This window comes from Drosophila willistoni, chromosome 3R, assembly GCF_018902025.1.
Source record: "Drosophila willistoni isolate 14030-0811.24 chromosome 3R, UCI_dwil_1.1, whole genome shotgun sequence".
Lineage (NCBI taxonomy): Eukaryota > Metazoa > Arthropoda > Insecta > Diptera > Drosophilidae > Drosophila > Drosophila willistoni.
Window position 1 is genome coordinate 6,679,141 of NC_061086.1, and position 14,565 is coordinate 6,693,705.

Below are 14,565 nucleotides of genomic sequence, written 5' to 3' on the forward strand. Positions count from 1 at the left end.
ACTATTTGGGTGACCACCGAGGCGGTCTGCATATTGCTTCATACCATCACCCACCTTAGGGACGCCCAGGTCCCTTTCAATATCCTTGTTTCGTATATACCAAGGTACGTTCGATATACGCCTTAGAATCTTTGATTGCATCACACTTATCTTCTTTAAATTTGTTGTAGCTGCAATTCCGTAAGTTTGTACTCCATATGGGGCTTAGTATGGCTTTGTAGATTGTAGGTGCGAGCAACCAAGCCATTTTTCTTGTTTTTGCCATTGTAGACTGCTTAATTTCCTTTCCAAAATGACACCCAGATATTTATAAGTGCTCTTGTGCTGGATTGTAGAACCCATCATTGTGATGCCTCCACAAGACAAGGGTCTCGTTGCAAAAGTAACAGTTGCACACTTGCTGTTCTTTACGCCTATGTTCCACTTTGAAGCCCAGTCTTCAAAACTGGACACATATTGTTGTAAAGCTTCAGTGGCACAGGTGATGCTTGGGCTTCTGGTCAGCACTGCAGTATCGTCTGCATAAGTTGCTATCAGCACATTATTTTCGCCCTACCTAGTTATTTCTGTACTGTTGGGCATATCAGCTGTATATAACATATATAGCGTAGGGCCAAGAATGCTGCCTTGCGGTAGGCCTGCACATATTGGGCGCCATCATGCCACACTCTATCAAAAGCTTGCTGAATATCCATAAAAATGGCAACTGTATACATTTTATGATGAAGTTGTTCAGGGGATCCGTAACCTTGCCTAAATCCAAACTGCCAATGGTTTCAGTTACAGACTTTAAATTCATAATTCTGTTGAGGTTCACCCTTTCCGTCATTTTGCCCAACGCTGCGACCAGACTAGGTGGTCTGTATCCATTGACTTCAGAGTGCAGCTTTTCCGGCTTTGGGACCATGGTGAATAAAACAGTCTTCCAATAGTTTGGGAAGTGACCAATCCTTAAGATACTGACTATGAAGAGCAGAGCTCTTTTTGGTAAAACCTTCAGGGTCTTGTTGTCCAGTTGATTCTCTCCAGGGGATTTCTTGAGCTTGAGGTTCTTAATTTTTTGCATGACCTCTTGCAGCGTTACTGGATTTGCTGGTAAAGACATCTGAAATATTACCATATTGGCTCCATTATTAATTGTCGTGTAAACTGGAGAGGCACGTCTATAAACTATCTTAATTATGATTCTAGAAATGTGACCAAAGAACTCCTCCTGCTACTTGAATACGCTTTCATTTTCATTTCATTTTTACTTCAGGATTGACATCGTCTGTATCAAAATTTCAATTAACTTGGAAAACTATAAATTAGATTTGTTACTACCTAAACAAAGTTTTGACAAAATGGATTGCCAGATATAAGAATAAATTTTGGTAGATAAATTTAATATGATTATTGTAAATACATACCTTTTGCCTTTTTCAAGGATATTATTTATTTTCTATGTTTATGAAAATCATAAACATTTTACTTTTTGTCATATATAAATTTAGTTTATTTTCATTTTAATTTTTTTTGAATATATTACAAAGTCTTTCTTTTAAACTGTTTCGCTTTATTTGCTTGGAATTAAAATTACAATTTCCTTTGATTTATGTGTGTGTATGTGTTCTGTGGATGTGTCTGTGTGTGTGGCTGTGACTGTGTTGTAGGTCAATTAATGAAATGCCAGTTGCTCATTTTTGTAGCTGGGCAAAATTTGTTTTGTTTTTTTTTTTTTTATAAATTTTAAAAATTTGAAATAAATTACATTTTTAAAATCGTAAGTTAAATCAAGTAAATAACATACATAACTATTTTTTTTCTTTTTTAATCTCTTTTAAACTGGCGTCATTTGTTTTTGTTTTTTTGTTGTTGTAACAATTATAAATATATGTGTATATATAATTTATTTTAATTTTTTAATTTAAAGTAATTACGTTTTTAATCATTTAAATACAAGTTTATATATTTATTTGAATTATATACAAAGCACATAAGAGCAAAAAGGATTCTTAAAGCATTTGACTGAAATTCAGATTGTGTGTGTGTGTTTTTTTGTATAATGTCTCGATTTTAAATTATAAAATGATCTAAATTCTTAATAGACAAAATCGCATACTTGTAAATGTATTGCAAAATTTGTGTTGACCTTTATAATAATAACTAAAAACTAAATGCTGTCTGTTTTTACACGGGGGACTTGGATTCGATTGGCAACGGATTTCAATTGGCATAATTGGTTCATCGGTTCACTTAACATTTGGCACATCATGGAGATATATGTATTTGTGTGAGTGTATTCGAATCTACAGACATAAGTTTTGAGCTGTTATTTGGCTGAAGATGCGGCTACTAACTAACTAAACTACATACATATTTATTATAATATATAATAATATATGCATACAATGGATCATAAACTAATATCAATTTGTCATCTTTTTTTTTTGTTTTTAAGAATTAAATCTTATATAATCAAGAGTGGATTAAAACGAGATTTTGGTTTCGTTAATCGATTAGTTTTTTATGTGTGTGTGTGTGTGTTTCTTTTTGTTAATCAATTATTAATTATTTACAGCAATTAATTTGACACCTGTTCGATTTTGCTTAGTAGTGGAGATTAAATGAAAGCCCCCTCTCTGTTGCGAGGGGGTGTAGAGGCAGCACTAGTTCTCATTCATTTCTTGGATGCTTGGGGGAGGTGGTGAGGTCTTTACTTTGGTGTTACGATTTAGAGTAAGTTTAGTAGGGGAGGGGGGAAAAGGAGACTAACATGGGTTTTTTGTTTGTTTTTTTTAGATACAATTTCTTGTTTTTATCGCACGGAAATGGCAGTGGTTCACATTCAATTGTATAGTGTGTCTTATAATTCGGTATAATATCAATTACATACAGAGCAATTAGATACATGTATATAATTCTCTAGTAATGCCCTACTACACGATAAGTTCTATATTAATTTATGCACTAATTTACATTGTAAATGCACACACACACATATATAGTATCTATATATGTACTAAATAGCATTACGGATTCGCGCATTACAATTTGTTTTTGTTTTTTTTTTGCTTGTCACATTTCTCAATTCAAATTTTCCTTATATAGAGAGTCTGTTCTACAATCAGTTTTCATTTTAAGTAGATTTAGGTTTTTCTTTTAGATTTTTATTTAAGTACTATTTAGAGCCTTTTTATCACTTGCAATTTGTTGTTGTTGTTGTTGTTGTTGTTACTTAGCAGGGCATGGATCAGAGATATATGGGATTCAGGGATCGATCACTCATTCGTTGTAACCACATTATTCTCATGTTATTTTTTTTATATGCGAAATGATAAAAGTGAGACATTCCGTTTCAGCAATTGATGTGACCTCATTGGTGAACCATTACTCGTATTATCCACCATATCGACACCCATATAACTGCTGTCCATACCACCACCAACACCACCGCCATGATCACCCATAGTCTGAAGACTTTGCGTATCATAATCATAATTATAATTCAAATGCTGCATGGGCACCACCTCGGGCAGCAGATGCCTTATCTGTGTGGGTGAGCGACGCAACTTGTACTGATTTCTGTTGATAAAAAAAAATTAAATTGATTAAATTGTTCTAACAATTTGATTAACTTATGTCGGTACTTACTCAGTATCGTTGTTTTTCTTAAAGTTGTTACTCCTGGTTAAAATAGAAATGAAAGATAATTATTAACAAAAATTAGCAAAATATTTGGTTAGAAATCTGTTCTAATTTTAATTTTAAATGTTTATCTAATTTAATTTTCTTAAATATTTTTACACATTTAGGTATTTTTCTTTATCTTTGAAGTAAACGTATCAGCAGAAGCCATGATAATAAATTTAGAATCATTTTTTGGAAGTTACGAAACTAATAAAATTAACATTAATTTTTTACAAAATTGAATCCTTTCTATTTGTATAATTTTGAGATATTTGTGATAAAGATTTAATTAAAATTACAGAAATAGACCTTAAACGAGCTTTCGTTCTTTTCAACTATTATTTGTCGAAGCTTTGCATACTTTAGGGGATATTTGTCTCAATTCTAACTTCATAGACTTAGACCAGTTGGGATCTGGAATCAGACCCTTTGGCTCTAATCGCCAGTATCGCCTTATTACCAAAAACAACGACTTGCTAGCCTTCGGACAGCATTTGGAAAATTCAATCCAGCTAAACACTACTCTTAATTCTGGGGAAGATATGGAAATGGCTGTAGATCATTTTACAGAGTGGAACCACATTACACCGTGGCCTCAACCTGCACACAGTGGAGGAACAGATCGGTAGACGCACCAGCAGATATAGCGACCGGCTTAATAGACACCGCAGTATCCTCGCAAGACGATTACTCCCTTCCAGGCCTCTTAGACGGTTAAAAAAAAGGGCTTCGCCAAACATATTAGCTAACCAACACCAACAATAATATTTATAGTCCTCTTGGGTATACTAATGAGGTTTGGTCCTTTTTGTATGTCATCTATTTGCGTTGTTATGATACTATTTTTGTATGTACGGATTCAGCGCTTAGATAAATAATTATTAAAAAAAAATGAAGTAAGTAAGTCGTCCCGCCGACTTAGGTATACCATACACCAGTAGAGCAAATATTTCAAATTTATTCAACAAATGCATTTTCACATGCTTTTTACAAGCATATCTTAGCAGGCCCGGACTGGGACCCTGAGGGCCCACCGGGCATTGAAGTTGAAGGGCCCCCTATACTACATGCTTGAAAAATTATGTCGAGGAAAATGAAAGGTACACATTTTTAGGTTTTACATCAAGTATGATCGCTTATGTGAATAAAACAAAAACGACTTCTTACAAACAAACAAACAATTTTATTTGCCCATCTTTTTTCAACAATGCACTTCTACGTAAGGCGTAATTTTACTAGATTTTAAATCATCAAACAGTCAAAAGTTTTTGAAGTAAATTGCTCTGTAAGTATAAGGCTTTAATAATGCGTTCATTTTCAATTTGATTGAAGTTTTTTTTTGAACTGCCATAAGCAAGAAAGTTTCTAAAATTTTGAAAACAATGTCTAAAGTTCCAGTAGCTTACAGGGCTTCTAAATTCCAGGGGCCCCAGCGTCCATCAGTTTATTACGTTTAAAAAATGATTCTTACTGAGAACCTCGTTTTAAGGGCCCCTAGAGGCTGACTGGTATATTGCTACATTAAACTTCGGTTTTTCAAGAAAATTTTTCTATACTTCATTCGTTTTAAAGGGCCCCAGTCTTTTCGAGTCTGTGAACGACAGGGGCCCCAGCGCCCATCGATTTATTATGGTACAAGAATGATTCTTGGTGGGAACCTCGTACGAAGGGCCAGTCCGGGCCTGTATCTTAGTATCTCGCTCATTCAAGCATACGAGCACCCTAGCGCCCCCACCAGCCAACGACCAACTCCGGCCTTATAGAAAAACGTTAATATGCATAACTCCACTGTTTTTTGTTCGATTTTGATGAAATTTGGTATTTTGCTGGATATTAGTATCTAAATAAATTTAAGTGTGCCAAATTTGATTGCACAAGGTAGAAAATTAAGGGAGATAATCGGTTTTCAAATTACGGGGGCGGAAAGGGTCGTGTCCAAATCTTTACACAAACAAAATGGGCGCATTTACTAAGTCAATACACGTACCAAATATGGTGTCTCTAGCTAGAATAGTTTTTGAGATAAACGCTTTTTTTAAATTGTGGGGGTGCAAAGGGGCGTGGAAACTTGAAGTAAACTTGATCACTTTACATACTACACGAGTAGTATGTACACGACGGACCGAAAGACGGACATGGCTAGATCACCTCGGCTGTAGATGCTGATCAAGATTATATATACTTTATGGGGTCGGAAAAGCTTCCTTCTGACTGTTACATATATTTTGGCGACTTTAATATACCATTTCACCCTATATGTGTATGGTATAAAAATTGACTTAGACCGCGTTGTTGGTATAACATAAAATTTTAAAACAAGTTCTTGAAAATATGTAAAAAGATTCCTTTAAGTGTATAACATCAACCAAAAAGAGAAATATTTGTATATTTTTTAAGTTGATGATTGTGTTACACCTTAATCACTCTCTCTAAGGCATTGTGCTAGATTAACCGAGCAAAAAATTGTAGTTTACAGATAAATGTCAATCACGCGTTTATATTATAATGATAAGTCCCTATAGCTGAAGGTGTTGATTGACTTGGCAGGTTTTACATACTTTTTATGTCGGTTTCCATTAAGACACATACAATGACATGAACACATTGATGATGTATTCGTTCCGTTGAGTGATTGGCCATCGTGTCCTTCGTAGCCGCTTAATATGGAACCATTGGATGTTATCACATCGCCCTCCAGTTTGACAGCCACTTGTAGTGCCTGTAATTGCGATATATATATCGATGTTAAATGGGTAATTAAGAAAAAATCTTAAATGGAAATTCATTTGAAAGGTCAGTTTAGTTTAGAGTGAAGTGAATATGTGTCATGGGATGAGACTAGAGTGATTGGTGGTTTTGGTGGTTTGGTTAAGGGTTGATTGAAAGTGGTGTTAGAGTGTTTTAGTGTGGCATAGAAAAAGTAGTTGAAATTGGTTATTGTAATAGTAATTGTAGCAGTTTTTATGTTGTTTGTTTTTTGTTGTAGTTGTTATTGTAAAGTTAGTCGAAATATAATATTAATTCAGGTGTAAAACCGCAATCACCTCATTGGTCCATAAAGTGGACTTGGACATAAACTATAAGCGCGAGTTTCGCATATTTCGTTTCGTTTCGTTTATTTTTTTTGTTGGACAGTCAAAAGCAACCGAAAAATATGCCATTAAAAAATATAAACAAATCAAATTAAGAAAGAAAGAAAAAAACAACAATTGATATATGTTAAAAATTATTTTTGAAATTCTCTTTCGTTTGGCCTGCATTTTGGATAAATGTTAGAAAATTTAATTTGATTTTTGTAACCATCATTATTATCATCTTCATCATCATTATTATCATAAAAAATCGTATATTCTATAGATTATTAGCAAAAGGCAACGGGAAAAGTCTTAAATAAAGTGCTGGAGAAAATTTTTAAAGCCAAATGTGCAATAAAATGTGCCAAGCAAATTAAATTAAAGGAAATATAACTAATTTTTTATTTAGATAAAATTTCGTTATAAGCGTAATAAGACAGATGAGAATGATGGAAAGCAAGAAGAAATTTTCTGAATAAGAGTTATTATTATTTGAATTTGCAAAAAAGGGAAACTAGAGTATACGGTAGATAGTACAGTGAAGCTTTTTCGATATTTAAAAACTGGTAGAAAAACTCGTCGCAAAAATAAATGAAATTAGTTCGAAATTGGGTTGTTATTTTTTTTTTTTTGTTATCCATTTAAATATACAAATATTTATATACAATGCAGAGTGTATAAGTAAATTAAATGAAAAGCAATTGAAAACAGTCCGCAACAGTCTACAGTAATAAATGGGATGAGCCAAAAAACCAAAACAAAAAAAACACGTTGTAAAGGGGGAATTAACTATATTAGTAGACCCAACACATCTACATCTGGATCTGGAATTGAATCTGAATTCGACATTCTGGCTGATCTGTTGGTGGGCTCACCTGCATGGCCTGGGCCTCATCACGGCGCTCATCCTCCGTATTCATTGTAACAAACCTAAGTACTAACAAGTTCAGTGAGGCGGCCACAATTGCCAGGCCGAAGAGTATAAATATCAGTGCGAACATAACATATTCGGGTTTTCTATTCAGTGCATTATCCTTTTGCAAAGCTACCATATCGCCAAAGCCTGCATAGAAAAGATTTGATGAATCTCTTTCAAATGTAAACACTGTCAAATCTCATAAGCCACTTACCTATCGTGGTTAAAGTAATAAAACAGTAATATACTGAATCAAAGTAGCTCCAACCTTCGAATCTCGAAAAGGCTGCAGCACCGCCCGCTATCGTCAGTGAACTGAGCGTCGTGACAACGCATATGAGATCCACTTCAGAGGCAACAGTTCGTTTGCAGCGTAGCGATGTCCGCACCGCTTTGATAACATAGCTTGGGGTAGAGGGAGAGAGAGAGATACATGTTAATACCAGACTAAATTTACATTTAACTAAAAAGTTCTCCTCTTTGCCAACATTGCCTATAGACCTTTCATTTTTAGGACAAACATTTTGCAAGACTATTGCATACTTTAGGGAGAAAATTTCTCTCATTTCAAATCCTTAGATCCGGCCATTGCATTTACCTGCTCAGTCTATTCACTCTTTCTCCGATGCTCTGGAACATAACAAGACCCAGGGGTATGCCCACAATTGCATAACACATTGTAAAGAGCTTTCCGCCCACCGTGCTGGGTGTTGAGTGTCCATAGCCTGTAAAAATTCGTGTGGAAAGAAGGTATGTCAATTGTTTGATAGATTCTACATATGTATATGTGTGTTTGTGTGTGTGTGTGTGTGTGTTTGTGTGTGGCAGACAAACTAACCAATGGTCGTCAACACTGTGGTTGCATAATAGAATGCACCAGTGAACTTCCACTGTTGACCGGCCTTGTGCGGTTCCGATTTGAGCACCACAGTCTCCATGACTTTAAAGTCCTCCTGTGATATATTGTATTTGCGTATAATCATGTCCTCAACAGCTGCAAAACATAACACAGAAACAATAACAGTTTGAGGACATAAACAAAAGTTTTTCGTTTCGTTGTTCTCAATTTGTGTACATCAAACGTCTCTTAAATTATATTTCGAACATTTTGGCTTTACTTAAGTTATAAACTAAATTCATTTTAGCAAGGTGTATAATCTGTTGTTCTGTTCATGACTTAAGTTAAATGAACTTTAGAGATTTAATGTTCAGTAGTTTTTATATATTTACTGGTCTCGTTTATAGGAAAGTTCGACTTTCTCTGAATATTATTCAGATCTGAAACTTCCAATTAAGTTGAAAAACCTAAATTCTAAGCATTTAAACAAATTTTCGAAATATATTTTAAACTTCAAACCGTTTTAATAAAGATTAGATGAATTTATGTCTTTAGAAGCTTCTGAGTATGGGAACTCGATAAATATGACTAACTGTATTAGCTTTTTTAGCATCGTAATAATGGTTGCTTTAATTAACTAACTAAGAGTTAAATATTATATTTCTGGGTCTCATGTTTCAATTTTATGGAAATATTTTTCAAAATTAAATAAAATCTAGAATCAAATGCGTAATTATTTCCCCTAGTCCTTATGTTTGTCGTTCCTTTTCTCCTACAAATCTTACCCTGCAAATAAGTTGAAGCTTAAACATTACTATAAAGTCAACTTTAACTTATTAAATTGTTACCCAAATATATGTATAAACATTGTCTAAGTCTGATTTGAAATTGAAATCTGATTAACAGATGGTAGCTTAAGGGGATAACTCTTTATATTTATTAAAATGTTTATAGAATGAGTTGAATTTTGGTTATTGAAAGTTAAATACTTAATGCCATTTGTTTTGCTTTTAGAGAGAGATTAATTTCTGCCCAAGAGGTTTTTTGCCATAATGGCTTTAGGCACTTGAGTTGACTTTTAACTACCGGGCGGGCACTTACCTTGCAACGCCTCCCAACGACGTTTTTCCGTTTCCGATTCGAGTGCATCAAAGACAGCGGCGCCCACAAGTAAATATGTAAATGTACACACGATCAAGGATATCGTGCGCACATTTTGTTTCTTCATTCTTCATTTAGGCGAGGTTATGTTGAATACTATTTCTTTTCATTCACATTCACATTGACTGGCTGACTGATGGCGTCTTCGTTTGCGGTAGATGCTGCCAGCCATATGAACGTCCTACCAGGCCAGGATGTGTGTGTGTGTGTTTAAAGGACAAAACTTGTGTTAATCAGGTTAAGCGCCAACTAGGTAGGAAGATAGGTAGGCAGGCAGGCAGGCAGGTAAGAACGTCGTCAGCACTTGCACACTCAGACTGTGTGACTGACACTCAAGCTTGGCAGTGCCCACGGTTTTGTTTTTTTTTTTCCACCCAGGTCTCACTCTCCGTGACCGTTACGAATGTTTGCTTTTGCTTAGCTTGTGATTTTTTCGTCCTTTCGTCCTCGTTTTGAATGCTGTTAGTTTTGTCTGTGTTTTGCTTGTGTTATTTTTGGGCACAAGGCAATTATATTTGGGTAAATTCACTTAGAGCACTTTTCGTGTCGTTCCGCTTTGATTGCATTAAGCTTGAAAATATATATCATTTGACAAATTTATTTTCAAATTGAATATTTTGTCATTAGCCTAGATGTGCGTTTACTCTTTATACTCTCTTGTACTTTAACGTACTTTATATATATATAGTTTGCCCTGATGGCATGTCCTTGTGTTATTTATATGTTCGCCACCTTTGATGCATTCTACGCTGCATTTCTAACTGCATCATGATGTTCACGTTGTTGTTGTTGTTGCTGCTGCTGCTTTTTCTTCTTCTTCTTCTCTCCATCAGTTGTTGCTGTCGGCATCAGCATCAGCAGGAGCAGAAGCAGGAGCAGGACATTCAAGGCTTCTGCTGCTGACGGCAATTGCTTCGTTGTTTTGCATACACAACGGCAATGTCGGCGGCATCTCGTTGAGTCGTTGTCCTTCAGCTTCAGTTACCCTGCATTTGCTCTGATTCTGGGTTCTGCGTTTAAAATGACATAAATTAGTTATCCGAAATTAACAAAATCCCCAAATAATTTCTAATCTGTCATCATATTAAGCTTATTGCACAACATTTCTCGATAATCTCTTCAAACCATGAAATTTGTTCTCTTATAAATTTGTTCTCCTTCCTGTTTACAACAATAACAAAGGTATGCGTATATTTTGAACGCTATTTTAAAAAATTTTGAAGCAAAGTCAAAAAGGCAATTCTACGACTGCCTATTGCATACTTTGGGGGGGCATTTTACTGCCACCGCTTAAGAGCTACATATATTTTCTGTTCTAATTTACTTTTACTTTTTTTTAATATTTTCATAGCCGAGGAAAATACCCCTAGGTTCCCCTCTCTTTACTTTAAAGAATCATCAATGGGAAATCCTGAATATTCAGTAAGCATTGTCATTTCAGTCTTTGTGTATACATATGTATGTATGTGTGTAGCTTTTTGTGTACGCGTTGAAGCGTACACACACACACACACACACACACATACATATAGAGTAACACACGTTTTTTTTTCACTTTCGTCTTCTTACTTTGAGCCATGGCAACGTAACCGAAATTTTGAGTTTGGTGGTGGGTTTCTCCCCTCTCCCCTTTCTCCACCACCCCCCAACCTACCGACTATGTGAACAAGAAGGATGCCCCAATACAGTAGTACGGTGTCCGTGTCCAAAAAAAATAAAGAAAAAAAATTATGTTGTGTTGTTGCCGCCCTTAGTTAACTTTTTTGTTAGTTGCCATTTGCACGGCCATTTTTTCCCACACAGACATTATTTGTTGCGCTATCGCATATCGCGCAGCCTCCCTGCTCCACATTGCCACATCCCGTGCCTCTATGCCTGGCAATGACAGTGACACTATCAAGAGGCCCCACACATCCTCGAATCCCTTTTCTCCCTTTGGACAAAAAAAAATACATCGTTTTCGCCTCTAACACACGAAATTCTTATTACATATGTACATATATATCATTATATAAAAAAAAACACCAAAAGACAAAAAAGTAGCAGGACTACATACACACACTCACATACGCAGACAGGGACACACGCACACAGAGGCACACGGAGGGACTCTGCGACAATCGAAAACTCTTCTAGGTACTTTGGCGTAATTTGCAATTTTCATGAATCTCGCCCGCACATCCGCATCCTTTAATTTGTCACTCTAATTACACACACACACACACACACAGACACACACGCGCATACATATAGACATATAGGTTGCGGCAAACGGAGCCACAATATATTTTTTCTTCACTATTATAATTTGCTTGGTTTTATTTTTCATCTATTTTTTCTCTTCTTTGTGGCATCCGCAGTATGTACGCGCATTAAATTGTATTTTGGCACTGCTACGGCGCACCAACTGACAGTTGGCTGCTGGGATCCTGTCGGAAGTCTTTCGTGAAGCGGGAGCTGAGTGCCGAGGCGGGCATCGTGCCCTTCTTGGCGCACGAGGTATAGTAGATAAGTTTTAAAGTAGTCTAGTTCAATCCATTATGTTTTGTCATATAGCTATAAGCTTTTTATTATTTTCTTTTTAAGGTCCTTTACAATTAAAAGCTTGTTTTTATGTTGGTTTTAAGGATCTTTGTATATAAGATATAAATTAATTTTTTACTAATACTGATTTTTTTTCTCAGTGCAGTCACTTCGTCATAACTTTCTCGAATTCGCTCGGGATGCTCTCTCTTAAGTCCTGTTTCTCTCAAATAAAACAACAACAACCACAAGGCCCAATTCGCTCCGCCATCCCGAATATCGGCGAAGCTTTTTCAATAAGCAGCAAATTCGCAAAGGCAAAGCGCAGCAACGTCGAACCAATGGTAGGGTATTAGTGGAGAGGTTTGACATTTTGAAACATTTAAGCACTTATTATTAATATTACACAGGCCGAAATGATTTTTGGTGACGATAACTTTAGAGGTGTTCTTAACTAATTCGCTAATGCTGATTCTGACTACGTACTCGCTTGTTGGCCATCACATCCAGATTTTGTGAAATCAGAGGATCTGGGATTGGAAAATAGTCTTCCAAAAGTATTCTAGAGAAAGTTATAAATTGTTTTTCTTTATTTTTAACAGATTTTACATCATCCTGTTCAAGAAAAATAGCCTTGTTTACAAAGATTACTAATAAACAACTTGTTAGATGGATAAAATTCGAATAATTCTTTAACATTAAAAAGTTTCAAATTCTTCGAATCCCTATAGAATACTATATGTTTTGGTCCAATTTTATATATATAGGTATAATAATTTGTTTATATTATACAATAAAATTTTGCAAATTTTGAATAGTTTCAGCGCTTTTTTGCGAAATTCTGACGTGATGGACAAAAACTAAGTACAGAGCAGTGATTAGCTCCCAAATTACTATAAGGGACCTATTAAACTTGCAACTATTTTTCAAAAACAAGAAAAAATATATTTTTTATATACATATTAAATAAAATAACAAAATTGTGATATTTACGTACCCCTTTTATAGAAAATTACTCTTTTTGGAACACTTTATAAAACAACTCGCCTTAATTTCTAAATATTTGCAATTTTTATTTTAAACTTTGCCAAAATACATGCATTTAATATCAATTTTCTATATATGTAAGCTTCTTAGGTCGGCTACTATAATCCAATAGTAAATTCAATCGGTAAATGGTGGTAAACCAAATTGTTCTGGTTTAAAATTCTTGAGGGAGGTTATTACTTGAGTCGAATGCAAGCAGGAATCTGTAGAGAGACGGGAATCGGGAACCATTACAGTCTGCATGCCAGCATTTAGACCAGCTTGAACACCATTGGGTGAATCCTCAAAAACTAAGCATTTCTCTGGAGCTGGTGGATCCTTAAAACGACTGGCGGCAATTAGGAATATATCTGGAGCTGGCTTGCCATTCTTTACATCCTTATCGGTAGAGCCACAGACAAGATGATCGAACAGGGTAAACAACTCACGATGATTTGTTGTCTTTAGTTGGACCATTTCAGCCCCCGAACTAGTGCCCAAAGCGAATGGTATCTTAGTTGCGTGTAAATGACGCAAAAGCCTTTCGGCACCTGTGGATTGAAATCATTATTACATATTACAATCTATTGACGTCACTCAATACCTTCAAGCAAGGGAACAGTAAGTACACGCTCGGCGCACATTCGCATATACTGATCCAGATATTCATCCACTGTGATGGGCAGCTCGCATTCCTCGATGACTATTTCGGCAGAACGTCTATAGGTAGTGCCCATCACACGAAATCTAGTGTCCACCGTATAGGTTTTGCCATACTTGGCCGCAATTTCTGCAGTGACCTCCTCGTAAATTGTCTCGGTGTCTGGTTGGATAGTGAGTGCGCATCAATGACACACTGACTGGGTCACTTTTAACTGCCAACTTACCCAACAACAATCCATCCAGATCAAAGATGCAATGAGTCACTGGTTTTAGTTTCTCCCCCTGGACAACATCCTTCTCCTCTACCATAGTGAGCGAGTAATGTTATGTAAAAGTTTGTGGATGAATCTGCAAACGAAATGCTTTTCATTATATTCGATTTGTAAGTAATTAATTAAATGTACTGTTATGATAGATGCCGCATCTATTGTGCCATTTCCGGCATTAGTTTTCCCTATTTGTTTTTTCTTCCTTACTTTTTGGTCTTTTTTTCTGGCACTTATCACTGACGGTTCTTACCAAAAGATGTGCGCAGCTACATACGTTTACGTTAGCCTTGACCTGGAAAGCTTTTACTTCCGCATGTTGTCGTTCTCTCGGAGCAGCTGTTAGGGTTGTCAATTGATTTACAGCGCCCCCAATTCAAAATTATAACAAATACACTGTAAAACATAACTTGATGATTTTATTAAATC

General features: G+C 35.7%; 2 protein-coding genes and 1 long non-coding RNA gene across 7 annotated transcripts; 1 reads left to right on the forward strand and 2 right to left on the reverse strand.

Moving 5' to 3' along the window:
• Positions 1-1,991: 1,991 nt before the first annotated feature.
• Positions 1,992-11,964, reverse strand: LOC6651082 (two pore potassium channel protein sup-9). Of its 4 annotated transcripts, none has more exons than XM_047010414.1 (10): positions 11,729-11,964; positions 9,599-10,668; positions 8,498-8,653; positions 8,258-8,384; positions 7,874-8,064; positions 7,619-7,806; positions 6,714-6,746; positions 6,228-6,388; positions 3,634-3,666; positions 1,992-3,564 (listed from the first exon to the last, which is right to left on the reverse strand). In XM_047010414.1, the coding sequence occupies exons 2-10, from the start codon at positions 9,723-9,725 to the stop codon at positions 3,303-3,305; spliced, it is 1,278 nt and encodes a 425-aa protein (XP_046866370.1). In that variant the 5' UTR covers positions 9,726-10,668; positions 11,729-11,964; the 3' UTR covers positions 1,992-3,302. The 4 variants fall into 4 exon arrangements, with proteins under 4 accessions (XP_046866370.1, XP_023036055.1, XP_046866366.1 ...); XM_023180287.2 differs by having other exon boundaries at positions 11,725-11,964; XM_047010410.1 differs by having other exon boundaries at positions 11,715-11,964.
• Positions 11,965-12,346: 382 nt separating this feature from the next.
• Positions 12,347-12,820, forward strand: LOC124460148. Its single transcript, XR_006954090.1, has 2 exons — positions 12,347-12,525; positions 12,592-12,820. It is a non-coding gene; the product is annotated as an uncharacterized LOC124460148 (long non-coding RNA).
• A 409-nt stretch (positions 12,821-13,229) lies between these two features.
• On the reverse strand, positions 13,230-14,489 carry LOC6651084 (probable pseudouridine-5'-phosphatase). 2 transcript variants are annotated; one of them, XM_002073066.4, is made up of 4 exons: positions 14,390-14,489; positions 14,095-14,218; positions 13,812-14,030; positions 13,230-13,758 (listed from the first exon to the last, which is right to left on the reverse strand). In XM_002073066.4, the coding sequence occupies exons 2-4, from the start codon at positions 14,177-14,179 to the stop codon at positions 13,346-13,348; spliced, it is 717 nt and encodes a 238-aa protein (XP_002073102.1). In that variant the 5' UTR covers positions 14,180-14,218; positions 14,390-14,489; the 3' UTR covers positions 13,230-13,345. The 2 variants fall into 2 exon arrangements, with proteins under 2 accessions (XP_002073102.1, XP_023035993.1); XM_023180225.2 differs by having other exon boundaries at positions 14,347-14,489.
• Between the last annotated feature and the right edge of the window lie 76 nt (positions 14,490-14,565).

Bases quoted from the DNA above. Each gene is read 5' to 3' on its own strand.
- LOC6651082 (XM_047010414.1), bottom strand. From the start codon at position 9,725: ATGAAGAAACAAAATGTGCGCACGATATCCTTGATCGTGTGTACATTT. The intron at 8,385-8,497 runs GTTAGTTTGTCT...GAATTTTTACAG, and splicing joins CACAGTGTTGACGACCATTG to GCTATGGACACTCAACACCC. The intron at 3,565-3,633 runs GTAAGTACCGAC...TTTTATCAACAG, and splicing joins AAGAAAAACAACGATACTGA to AAATCAGTACAAGTTGCGTC.
- LOC6651084 (XM_002073066.4), bottom strand. From the start codon at position 14,179: ATGGTAGAGGAGAAGGATGTTGTCCAGGGGGAGAAACTAAAACCAGTG. The intron at 14,031-14,094 runs GTAAGTTGGCAG...CTATCCAACCAG, and splicing joins TCTGGATGGATTGTTGTTGG to ACACCGAGACAATTTACGAG. The intron at 13,759-13,811 runs GTATTGAGTGAC...TTCAATCCACAG, and splicing joins TACTGTTCCCTTGCTTGAAG to GTGCCGAAAGGCTTTTGCGT.